This window comes from Lithobates pipiens, unplaced genomic scaffold, assembly GCF_037356315.1.
Source record: "Lithobates pipiens isolate NorthernLeopardFrog02 unplaced genomic scaffold, aLitPip1_a1.2 Scaffold_23, whole genome shotgun sequence".
In the NCBI taxonomy this organism is placed as follows: Eukaryota; Metazoa; Chordata; class Amphibia; order Anura; family Ranidae; genus Lithobates; species Lithobates pipiens.
In genome coordinates, this window is record NW_027507785.1 from 6,486,317 (window position 1) to 6,500,017 (window position 13,701).

The following is a 13,701-nucleotide window of genomic DNA, read 5'->3' on the forward strand; positions in this document are numbered from 1 at the left end:
TCACGGAAGGCAATTCCGGCTCTCTACCGGCATGTGGAAGGCAATGTCCTTGCCTCGCTGGACAGGGCGGTCAGCGGTAAGGTGCATATTACCGCTGACTCATGGTCCAGCAGGCATGGACAGGGACGTTACCTGTCTTTCACGGCCCATTGGGTCACTCTTCTGGCTGCTGGGAAGGATGCAGGACAAGGTGCAGTAGTATTGGAGGTTGTTCCGCCACCACGCCTCCAAAATGCTACTATTGGTTGTGACACACCTCTCTCCTCCACCCCGTCCTCTTCTTCTTCCTCCATTGCCTCTTCCAGTGCTCTGTCCTCAGAACCAGCGGTGCTCCGTAGGCGTTGCAGGGGCTACGCAAGTACGCAGGCAAAACGATGCCATGCCGTGCTTGCGCTGGTTTGTTTGGGGGACAGGAGCCACACTGGGGCGGATGTTTTGTCAGCTCTGCAGGGGCAGGCCGAGAGGTGGTTGACGCCACGCCAGCTTAAGCCAGGAATGGTGGTTTGCGACAATGGCACCAACCTCCTCTCCGCCCTCCGACAGGGACAACTGACCCATGTGCCCTGTGTAGCTCACGTCCTTAACCTGGTGGTGCAGCGGTTCTTGGGCAGGTACCCCGGCTTACAGGATGTCCTGAAACAGGCCAGGAGAGTCTGTGTGCATTTCCGCCGATCATTTAATGCCTGTGCTCGGCTGGCTGAGCTCCAAAAGGAGTTGAACCTGCCCAAGAACCGCCTTATATGTGACATGCCCACCAGATGGAACTCAACATTGGCCATGCTGCAGCGGCTGCACACGCAGCAGAGGGCCATCAATGAGTACCTGTGCGACTACGGCACCAGGACAGGGTCAGGAGAGCTTGGTTTTTTCTCACCACGCCAGTGGGGCATGATCAGGGATGCATGCACTGTCCTGTCACCGTTTGAGGAGGCCACAAGGATGGTGAGCAGTGACAGTGCATGCATCAGTGACACTATACCTCTTGTCCACCTCTTGGAGCATACGCTGCGTGGAATAATGGACAGGGCACTTGAGGCAGAACAGAGGCAGGAAGAGGAGGACTTCCTTGCCTCTCAAGGCCCCCTTTATCCAGACAGTGTTCCTGCTGTGCCACCCATCACACAGGAAGAGGGTGAGGAGGAGGAAGAGGAGGAGGAGGATGATTGTGTCAGCATGGAGGTGGAGGCTGGCACTCAGCATCAGCAGCAGCAGTCTTATAGGGATGATTTACAGTCCCAAGAAACACGTGGACTTGTACGTGGCTGGGAGGAGGTAGCTGCGGATCATGTTGTCCTTAGTGACCCAGAGGACTCCGGACCGAATGCCTCAGCTAACCTACGCTGCATGGCCTCCCTGATCCTGCAAAGCCTGCGGAAGGATCCTCGTATTCTTCGGATCAAGGAGAGGGACCATTACTGGCTGGCCACTCTCCTTGATCCACGGTACAAGGGTAAGGTTGCCGACCTTATCTTGCCATCGCAGAGGGAGCAGAGGATGAGACATCTCCGGGAGGCCTTGCAGAAAGCTCTGTGCAACGCGTTCCCAGAGACTGGGAGGTCACAAACTCCTGGTCCTGGACAACATGTTGCTGAGGCATCAGCCAGAAGGAGCGGTGGAGAAGGTGGCCGTCTGACTGATGCTTTCAGACAATTTTTTAGTCCGCAGCCCCAAGGTATGATTGGTTCCAGCACCCATCGCCAGCGTCTAATTTACATGGTGCAGGAATACCTAGGGGCAAGGTCAGACTTGGACACCTTTCCCACTGAAAATCCTCTGGCTTACTGGGTCTTGAGGATGGATCACTGGCCAGAGCTTGCACAGTATGCAATTGAGCTACTGGCCTGTCCTGCATCCAGCGTTTTTTCGAAACGCACCTTCAGTGCTGCTGGTGGCTTCGTTACCGATCACAGGGTGCGCCTGTCCACCGAATCAGTTGATCGACTGACCTTCATCAAGATGAATCAGTCTTGGATCACCCACAGCTACCAAGCACCTGAAGCTGATGTAACCGAATAATTTTTTTTGAAATACCACATCCCTTCAAGACTGCCTATGCTGATGCTGAGTGACTGTCCTGTTATGTTGATTGTCTATCCTCTTCCTCCTCCGCTGATATGTTGGAAGAACATTTTTGGTTCTGGGTGATGCCAGCAGCCCAATTTTTCTGCCCCTGTTTAACAGGGGCGTTTAAGTACAATTTTTGATGCAATGCTTTGCAGCAGGGCTAATTCCTGCAAAAAAACTAGAGTGTATGGCAGAGGTTGCAGTGTGATGGCACCAGTGCCTAAGGCCCAATTTTTCTGCCCCTGTTTAACAGGGGCGTTTAAGTACAATTTTTGATGCAATGCTTTGCAGCAGGGCTAATTCCTGCAATAAAACTAGAGTGTATGGCAGAGGTTGCAGTGTGATGGCACCAGTGCCTAAGGCCCAATTTTTCTGCCCCTGTTTAACAGGGGCGTTTAAGTACAATTTTTGATGCAATGCTTTGCAGCAGGGCTAATTCCTGCAATAAAACTAGAGTGTATGGCAGAGGTTGCAGTGTGATGGCACCAGTGCCTAAGGCCCAATTTTTCTGCCCCTGTTTAACAGGGACATGTAATTACAATTCTTGATATAATATTTCACAGGAGGGCCCCTTCCTGTGCCCACCCAGAGTAACTGTGAGGACTTATAGTGTTGTGGCACCAGCACCACAACCACCAAAGGTAAATTTTTCTACCACTGTTCAACAATGGCATGTAATTACAATTCTTGATATAATCTTTCACAGCAGGGCGCTCCAGCGCCCACCAAGAGTCACTTTGAGGGCTTACAATGTTGTTGCAAAACCAACACCTTGTTCCGCCATTTCTGCAGAGCATATAGGGCAGGCCCCTACTTTCAAACATCCAACTTACAAACATCTCCTACTTGCAAACGGAAGGAGACAACAGCAAGTGAGATGAAAAAAGATGGACGACAAAACAAATTATACAGGGGTGATAACCCATCCCTATGTTTTCCAAAAAGCTTAAAAATATTTTTTTTGACTGGAGCTACACTTTAAAAATGTACCAGTTGAAAATTACAAACAGATTCAACTTAACACAACAAACCTACACAGTCCCTGTCTTGTTTGCACCGCCTGTATACTGCTGTTCTGAGTATATAGGGCCTGGGGACCACACGCATTTCCTTTTTTTAATATGGGTACGGGGTTCCCCTTAATATGCGTACAAGACCCAAATAGGCTGGTAATGGGCAGGGAGGGCTACCCATGCCATTTTTCTGAATGATTTTCAACCATATTGCAGGAACCAGATATAACATTAAAACCGCAAGCAGTTTTAAATGGTGTTATTTCCGCTTAATGTCATTTTGTGCAGGGACTGTTCTAAACACGGGAAACACGTGGCACTTCACAGGCATACTACAGACACCCACCAGGCACCATATTTAAAGGAATATTTCACTTTTTTTTTTTCACTTTAATCGTCATTAAAATCAGTACTCCCGCCAAAACGGTAGTTTTTAAAACTTTTTTTTGCAGTGACCCATGTCCCCTGAGGCAGGAGGCAGGTCGCCAAACCCTTTTTAGGACACTATCTTGCATATTAGCCGTTAAAATTAGCACTTTCCAAGTCGAACGTTCGAGTCCCATAGACTTCAATGGGGTTCTAACGTTCGTACCGAACGCGGGGGTCGTTCGCAAGTTCTGGTGCGAACCGAACCGGGGGGTGTTCGGCTCATCCCTAGCCAGCGGTTTAGACATTAATGGCTGTGTGTTGAGTTATTTTGAGGGGACAGGAAATTTACACTGTTATACAAGCTGTACACTCACTACTTTACATTGTAGACAAGTGTCATTTCTTCAGTGTTGTCACATGAAAAGATAGAAGAAAATATTTACGGATATGGACTTCTATTTATTAAACACAATACTATCACAATGCACAATATACAATGTGTATCTCCATGCTTGGGACTGGGTATCTGTTGACATACTGAATGCAGAGGGTGCTGTAATGGTTTTATGCAAATATGTTTTTTAGAAATTTTGGGAATAAAGATTGTTATATATTTTAAATATGTTGGGCTCTACATGTTGTTCCTACAAAATCTGTAATGGTTTTTGAGAATATAGGGCTCTACTTTCTCTTCTCTCTATAGTATAAGGCAGTCACGTTTCTACTGACCATTGATATAAGGTGGTCCTTCTTCTACTGATCACGGATATAAGAGGGTCCTTCTTCCACTGACCATTACTATAAGGGGGGCCATCTTCTACTGACCACTGATTGCAGTGTGTTTAAGTAGCATTAATAACGGTGGTGCCAGTTAGTGCTAGACCCCCATAGAGGTCACGTGATCTGCTATACCATCAGCCGCACCCTCTAGATGGATTTACTTATTGGTGAATAGAGACAGTACCCACCGTGTCATCATCAAAGCCAGCCAATCGGATCACCTTTTCAGCCACGGCGGCCCTCTTGGGGTTATAGTCCACTGTGTAGAGGCGGGCTCCCAGTGGCAGGGCCTGGGCGATGATAATGGTGGCATAGCCGCAGTATGTGCCCAGTTCCAGCACGTTGAGCGGGGCGTTTTCATAGACCAGGCGATCCAGGGTCTTCCCTGAGGGAGGAAAGAAGAGACGGAGGGGTTAATGGTTTTATGGGTGGAGGGGCCATGTGGGCTGCTGCCTAGGGCAGCAAGACTTTAACAAGTAAAGAAATGCTCCTCCAAGTTTTTTTATTGTTTTCCCCAATTGGGGGATTGGCACTGACTTCCTGTGTGAGCACCAAGAGAGGAAGTAAGGGCAAATCCTGCCAGTAGGAAATAAAAAACAGAGGGCCTGTTCACTTCAGTGCGCCATGCTATAGCATGACTTGCCCCAATGTGCAGTACTGCAGGTGACATGCATTGGTGCCCTGATGATCCCTATAAATGGTGACCCCAACACACCTACACAGCAGCTCACTACAATGTTCTACCAGGATTTATGGTGTGCACCAATAAAAATATCCAAATCCTATTTTAGGGCTATTGTGGTGTGTTAGGCAGCCCATTGAAATTAATGGTGTTGTCCGAATGCAGTGCATGTTAATGTGCGCTAAACGCAGTGCAACAGATCCAACCGGTGTGAATTTGTGTCTTGTGATCTGTCCAGCCCTAGCAGACAGCACAGTCAGGTCATCCCAAATTTTCTCTACAGCAATTAAAATGACTGACCACCGACCACTATTACAGGGGGTCTTTCTCCACTGACCACTAATATAGGAGGTCCTTCTCCACCGACCAGTAATACAGGGGGTCCTTCTCCACGGACCACTAATACAGGGGGTCTTTCTCTCTCCCTCACTTATCAACATCTGACCTAATTATTTCCCTGAAAAGTATGAATTTAAAGATTCAATGGGTAAGGCGGCCATTTTTGAAAACTTAATTGAAATCTCCAATTGGATAGTTTTGTTACTATCCGTTTTTGTTCACAATGTTAAAGTCTCATGTATATTTAATCTTAGGACTTATTAACTTGTATCTATTTCGTGTTTCTTTGCAATAATGTCCTTGTTTGAAAATTTCATTTGATAAGGAATATATCTGCCTCGACCAACTGAGACCCGAGCAGATACTGTAGCTGACAGATCTATATGTGTTTCAAAAAAACTTTTTGGGATGCATTAATTAATTAAATTTATTGATTATTTTTGTATATTTTTCAGTTTTCTGTATAAATGTACACGCTGTAATGTCCTGAAGAAGCTCAGAAGAGCGAAACATGTAGAGAGAAAAATGCAGCATATATAATGTACAAATTCGATAACATGTGTAGTTCCGTATGATTCTGCACCAGTCCTTGTATGTTAAGACTTGCTACGTATATTTATACACTTTTTCCTTTTTCTGGAAACGTTTTTTGTTTATATATTTGTATTTTCAATAAAACTATATTGATTTTATTCTCTGTTTATGATACTGGGTACCGTCTTAAAAGTCCCGGGGGTTGGTTACCCTCCAGTCCCCTGTTTGTTTCTTCCCTATATCTTTAAATATTTACTGTTTGGGATGTGGTACCATTTTATCTTTTGATCAAACCCCATCTATACAAATCTTTTACATGTAATATAGGGGGTCATTCTCCACTGACCACTAGTACAGGGGGTCCTTCTCAATGGACCACTAATACAGGGGGCCCTTCTCCACCGACCACTAATACAGGGGGTCCTTCTCCACTGATCACTAATACAGGGGGTCCTTCTCCACTGATCACTAATACAGGGGGTCCTTCTCCACTGATCACTAATGCAGGGGGTCCTTCTCCACCGACCACTATTATAAGAGGGTCCTTTTCCATTGACCACCAATGAAAGTGGTCCTTCTCCAATGACCGTTAATATAAGAGGATCCCTCTCCACTGACCACAGATGTACATCCCAAATTTTCTCTACAGCAATTAAAGTGACTGACCACCGACCACTATTACAGGGGGTCCTTCTCCACCGACCACTAATACAGGGGGTCCTTCTCCACCGACCACTAATACAGGGGGTCCTTCTCCACGACCACTAATATAGGGGGTCCTTCTCCACTGACCACTAATACAGGGAGTCCTTCTCCACTGACCACTAATACAGGGAGTCCTTCTCCACTGACCACTAATACATGGGGTCCTTCTCAATGGCCCACTAATACAGGGGGTCCTTCTCAATGGACCACTAATACAGGGGGTCCTTCTCAACTGATCACTAATACAGGGGATCCTTCTCCACTGACAACTATTATAAGAGGGTCCTTTTCCACTGACCACCAATGAAAGTGGTCCTTTTCCAATGACTGTTAATATAAGAGGATCCCTCTCCACTGACCATAAATATAAGAGGGTCCTTCACTGGCCACAGATATAGGTGTCCTTCTCCACTGATCACAAATACAATGTATATGCAGGTCCTTATCCCACTGACCACTAATATAAGTGGATCCTTCTCTACAGTACACTAAAATAAGGGGCTCCTTCTCCACTGACTACTAATATAGGGAGGTTCTTCTCCAAGCGATCACTTTATAAGCTGGGCCTTATCCCACTGACCACTAATATAAGGAGTCCTTCTCCACCGACCACCAATGTAAGGGGGTCCTTATCTCACTGACCACTAATATAAGGGGTCCTTCTCTACGAACAACCAATGTAAGGGGGTCCTTATCTCCACTGACCACTAATATAAGGGCTCCTTCTCCACTGACCACCAATGTAAGGGGGTGCTTATCTTACTGACCACTAATACAAGGGGGTCCTTCTCCACTGATCACTAATATAAGGAGTTGCTCATCCCAATGATGACTAATATAAGGAGGTCCTTATCTCACTGACCATTAATATAAGTGGGGGTCCTTCTCCACTGACCAATATATAAGAAAGGTCCTCATTCCACTGACCACTAAAATAAGGGGGGCTTATCTCACTGACCACTATATAAGGTGGTCTTTCTTCACTGACCACTAATATAGGGGGGTCCTCATCCCATTGATAACTAATAAAAGGGGCCCTTCATCAGTGAACAATAATATAAAGAAAATAAAGAAGAAATTGAAAAGTGGACTTTTAGGGCTGCCACTATAATCCCAGTAGGGAAGGAAAAGTACTCAAAGGTAAAATAAAATATAAAAATGTATTAAATATCATTAAAAAAAACATGTAGCAAAGGTGAATACATGGGTGTGCCATAGTATGTACAGTCTCCTATATAAGACCGATATGGCTTGACAAGAAAACCTGTAGGGGTGGCCTGAGCAATGTTGAGTATGTTATCATAACAGTAATCTTCTATCTGAAGGCCATCTGACTGGATCACAGCATCAGCCCCAATGGATCACTACACGTTTCGCTGTTAGCTTTCTCAGGAGATCCTATTGATACGTGATGAAAACACATGGGAGGTATGGGACATCCAAATCCCTCTCCATGTGGACGTTTCATTCACACTGTGGCAGGGGTGTCCCTCATTACGAGGACTGGCATCTGGGGATACATAGGCTCTTCCAGAGAGGACAGCGCCTTTGACTATTTCCATCAGGAATACTCAAATAGAATACATCACACTGTGCATCCAGTCTAGTCCAAGGGAATAAATAGTTTTTTTTTACTCACCATCAAATTCATTACCCACTATCAATGCCAGAGCATCATTCAAAAGCTGCCACACATGAATGAGGCTCTTCATTAGGCTGTCTGGTACCTTCTTCCATTTCCATCGGAGCGAGTTGGGCGAGCTCTTTTATCTTCCCTTCCCCTTTCTTCCCCCTTTTTTTTCCCATCTTTACCTCATGGTGATTTGGATGTCCCATACCTCCCATATGTTTTCATCACGTACCAATAGGATCTCCTGAGGAAGCTAACAACGAAACGTGTAGTGATGCATTGGTGCTGGCGTTGTGATCCCGTCAGCTGGCATTCAGATAGAAGATTACTAGCACTTCCTACAAAGAAAGGCATTCAATTACTTCAATTACTGCTGTTGAATCATCCTGCAAACAGGCTGTGGAGGGGTTAAGGGGGGATATAGGGGCACTGATGCACAGAGTGGAGGAAATGGGGATGGGCCAGGTTGATATTAGACAAGGAGTGGCTGATATCCAAGATATGACAAAACATCATGAGGAAGTGTTGAATTCTCCGTTAGATCAAATGGTGGATAACCAAGAAAATAGAGATCGTAGACAAAATATACGTATAAGGGCCCTGCCTGAAATAACACAACATTTTGAATTGCTTCCAAAGGTGATCAGTCTGTTCCAGTTTATTCAGGGGCCATCCGCACCGGATAAGATTGAAATAGACAGAGTCCATCGTGCCCTCGCCCCTACCCCCCAAAATGCGGAAAAACCAAGAGATATCATTTGTAAACTACATAGATATCCAGGGAAAGAAGCCATCGTGAAAGCAGCCCATAATAAATCCATGGATGATTTTGAAGGTGCGCAAATAACTTTATTTCCAGATTTATCATATAGAACCCCTATGCAATGTAGAACGATTAAACCTTTGTTGGAAGTTCTACAAGCAGCTGATGTAAACTATCGCTGGGGATATCCCTTTAAGGTTGTAGCAACCCGGAATGGGAAAACAGCAACACTTAAAACTAAAGATGACCTGCAACACTTCATAGAAGTTCTGGAGCTCCCCCTGGTGGACTTCTCGGATTGGAGCTTGAGTAACAACAAACCATCACCACAACGACCAGAACGATGGCAACAAGTGCCAGATAAAGGTCGATGGAAGATTGATGTGGATAAGACAGAACTATAATCCTGTTGTAGAAGGATATGCCTGAGTAGCGTTGTAAAGTGAAAAAGGCTAAGAAGAAAGGAACAGATTGTCTAGAGTTGACTGGGGGGGATGTTGTTTTTTTCCCTCTGTCCTCTCTTAATCCCCCACCACCCTCCCCCTCCCTTTTTATTACCCCCCTTTTTTTGAGCTGTCTCTCTGTCCTTTCTCAATTCCCCCCCCCTTTTTTTAACCCCCCTATTTTTTTCTTTTCCCCCCCAAAATACTTGTTTGTTTTATGCACTTTGGTAGGAATTTTTGAGCCAATACACTGAAATACCGCAAAAAAATGATATAAGAATATAAATGGAAGCCCGGGGTTCACAAGGTACCCTGTTCATGTTTTTATCCATCTTTTCCCCAATAAGTTGGTCCCGAGACAAGACACTTTGTTTCCTGCCAAAAAGCGGAAGTGGGGGGGGGCTCCAGGCACAGGTGGTGCACCTCTGCCCGGATTCACCATCCCTTTAGAGGGATGTGCCACAGACAGTGCCATAGCAGGTTACAGTTTTTAGATGGTTTTGTGTTTTTTTGTTTTGTTTTTCTCCCTCCTTCTTCTCATCAGATGCATCCAAGGTGAGAGAGCTCAGAAGGCCGGGCGCAGACATCGATCAGGCACAGCAGCACAGTAAGAGACTTATGGGAGTATTGAGAGAACGGCAGGTAGAATGAAGATTGTATCATATAATGTGAGAGGGCTTTGCACGATTGGTAAGAGGGGCTGCCTCTGGCATGAACTGCGTCACATGAAGGCAGAGATAGACTTCCATCGATTTTATGTGTCTCTATATAACATAGACTAAGTTCCCATGGGGGCGGAGGAGGGTGGACGTTTGGATAGAGTTCAGGAATATCTTGAGGCCTCAGGGCTACAGGCCATTCCATCTGTGGCCTTGGAGTAAATGGAGAAAGTAATCTCCATTGAAGAGCTGGGCGGAGCGATTGCGGCTTTGCCATTAGATACCTGATGGTTTCACAAATATGCATTATAAAAAGTTTTCCCCAATCCTGTTGGCTCCTCTTTGTAGATACCTTAACTCTTTTCTCAGTCTCTAACACATTGCCTCCAGAGGCACTGTTGGCTTATGTGTTGGTTCTCCCGAAGGTAGGGAAAGACCCTCAGTGCTGTACCAGCTACCGACCCATCTCCCTCCTTAACTCAGACACTAAGCTCCTGGCTAAATTTCTGGCCCTAAGGATACCAGAACATATACCGTATTTATCGGCGTATAACACGCGCCGGCGTATAACACGCACCCCAAGTTTAGGAAGGAAGTTTAAGGGAAAAAACTTTTAGGAGGCAATTTTAAGGAAAAAACCTTACATTTTAAATGCCCATCAATGTAGCCTTCCACTGTCCCCCTGAAGCCTTCCACTGTCCCCCTGCAGCCCTACACTGTCCCCCTGCAGCCCTACATTGTTCTCCTGCAGCCCTACACTGTCCCCCTGCAGCCCTACACTGTCCCCCTCCATTTACCGCCGCCATCTTCGGCTCCTCCCGCCGCCGCCATCGAGATCTTCGGCTCCTCCCGCCGCCGCCGCCGAGATCTTCGGCTCCTCCCGCCGCCTAGATCTTCGGCTCCTCCCGCCGCCGACAAAGACCGAGCCGAGCCGAGGGTACTTGGCTACTCGGCTCTGCTCGCAGTAACGCCCCCGTCCCGCCCCTTTTCCTGGCTCCTGTGATGGACACAACACCGGGCCAATGGCGGGACGTAAAGGCTAGGAGGCGGGACTGGGCGTGACTGAGAGCGGAGCCGAGTACACAGTACACTCGGCTCAACTCGGTAAATATCGGCGGCGCTCCACAGAGCGCAGATCGGCAGATCGGCGGGGGGATCGGCGTATAACACGCACCCATGATTTTCCCCGGATTTTGAGGGGAAAAAAGTGCGTGTTATACGCCGATAAATACGGTAGTTAAATTGATTCACCCAGATCAAACAGGGTTTATGAAGGGCTGAGAGGCTAGAAATAATACTATTCGGGCCCTGCATGTATTGCATTGGATGCATAATGGACCCAACCGGACCCCGAGTGTAGTAATTTCAATGGATGCTGAAAAAGCATTCGATAGGGTGGGGTGGGAGTTTATGGTCGGAGTTTTGAGGGAGATGGGTCTGAGAGAGCGGATGATGGGATGGGTGACGGCACTGTATGCAGATCCTAGAGCAAGGGTTAAAGTTAATGGTAGACTATCAGATTATTTTGAGATTCGAAATGGGACTAGGCAGGGGTGCCCACTGTCCCAATTGTTATTTACTATGGTGCTGGAGCCCTTTCTGCGCACAATTAGGGCAAATAGGAAAAATTAAGGGGATTTGTATTGGATTAACGGAACATAAGATCTCAGCTTACGTAGATGATCTACTGTTGTACCTCTCTTCTCCTCAAGTGTCTTTGACGGAACTGATGTTGTAAATAGACAGGTGTAAGAGTCCACGGCTTACTACAAATGCACCAATGGCGCATTGCCGCAAGAGGAAATCCGTGCCAACTGAGCATGCGCCAAAGACGCCTCAGGGTGCCAAACCGCAGCTGCGTGGGAAAATGCCCAGAACGCGCAGAGGAAGTGACCTCAACCTGATGGAAAAAGGTGGGAAAATACCCAGGAGGCACACAGGAAGTGACATCAACCTGATGGAAAAAGGTGGGAAAATGCCCAGGAGGCACACAGGAAGTGACATCAACCTGATGGAAAAAGGTGGGAAAATGCCCAGGAGGCACACAGGAAGTGACATCAACCTGATGGAAAAAGGTGGGAAAATGCCCAGGAGGCACACAGGAAGTGACATCAACCTGATGGAAAAAGGCGGGAAAATGCCCAGGAGGCGCACAGGAAGTGACCTCAAACTTCCCTATATAAACCCAGCCCAGACACTGCCAAATTGCTGGATTATCTTCAGTCCCCCCCTTGTTCATGTGCTAGTTAGTGTGTGATCTGTCTGAACCTGTTGTGACCTGGAAACCTATTTGATTACTCTTGATTGCTGCTTGCCATTGACCTCAGATTTGTACCTTAACCATTCTACTTCTTTGCCCCTTTTGTACTCAGCTGCCAGATTGGAACCAACCCCGGCTTGGATCTCGACCATTCTTCTTATGATTAACCGTTTTATGCTTCCCTGCCCAACTGGACTTGACCTCGGCTCGGATCCCGGACTAAGGCTTGTACGGTGCTCCGCACCCCTGCCACTCGATGACCACCAGGTCTCTGTCTCCGTCTCCAGAGGCTTTAAGGACCTGAGGTGCAAGGGAGGCCTCCCCACTACTTCAGTCTCACATCAGGTACGTGGCCCTTGTGACAACAGGTTTGACCTCATATCTAATTTTAAAATAAATATTGAGAAATCAGTGTTGATGATGATCCATGTGCCTTTGAGGATGAGGAACACCTGGCAACAATCTTTTCCTTTTGTTTGGCGCCTTGATTCTATATTCTATTTAGGGATCTTTATCTCTTCAGATGTAAAGCACCTATATGATCTAAAAACGATGGGCCCTTGATGGTATCCATAATAAAAGACTTGCAAAATTGGAGAAGTCATACTCTGACGTGGTTTGGCAGGGTAAATGCGCTTAAAATGAGTGTAATTCCCAGGCTTATTTACTTTTTGCATACCGTACCCATAACACTCCCACAGATATTCTTTAAACAAATATGAAGGGCTTTTATGATTTTTGTGTGGGGAGATAAACATCCTAGGTTGGCACACGAGATTTTGAGGAGACCATGACTCTGCTAGTAATATATGGGTGCCCTTGGAGAAAACATTAGCAGGTAGGAACTTGGCCGGAGCCCCCTGAATTCCCGGCTTCTTATAGGGGTTTGTTAGAATATGCATCACCACTGACGAAGACAACGCTATCCATTTGGGATAGAATGAACAGTACGGGAAAGTTTGCCCCCCCCCCCCCCATATCCCTTATAACACCATTGGAAAGATTTCCCTGGTTTCCCCCGGAGGAAGAGAAAGGGAGTGGGGCAATGGATGGGAAGGGTAATTGCGCTGGCGTGGCCCCACCGGGCAAAGTGATTCCATTGGTGGACTTGGTTCGAATACTGGGGGAAGTACCAATGGCTGTATGGAAATACCGTCAACTGACAGACTTGTTCAATAAGTGGAAGCACCAGATCAGGCCAGCGAACCCGCTTACTACTTTTGAGGAATGGTGTGATAACTTATCAGAGCCGGGTCATATGTTGTCTTGAATGTATAGGCTGGTTCTGAGCGCCCAAAATATGACGGCTCCCTATTTCATTTGGGAATGGGAAAGAGAACTAGTCTATAATTTTACATCAGAACAAATTAAAAAGGGTGATGGGAGCGACACACCATACTTCAATAAGTTTCCATATACAGGAGATGTCTTATAAGTTCCTGACAAGATGGTATCGTACA

General features: G+C 46.5%; 1 protein-coding gene across 1 annotated transcript in view; it reads right to left on the reverse strand.

Moving 5' to 3' along the window:
* The window catches only part of LOC143927175 (transmembrane O-methyltransferase homolog), a 53,030-nt gene that overhangs the window by 18,464 nt on the left and 20,865 nt on the right, over nt 1–13,701 (reverse strand). Inside the window, exon 3 of the mRNA XM_077451128.1 lies at nt 4,415–4,611. Coding sequence (XP_077307254.1) covers nt 4,415–4,611 — 197 coding nt within the window. The remainder of the gene's footprint in view (nt 1–4,414; nt 4,612–13,701) is intronic.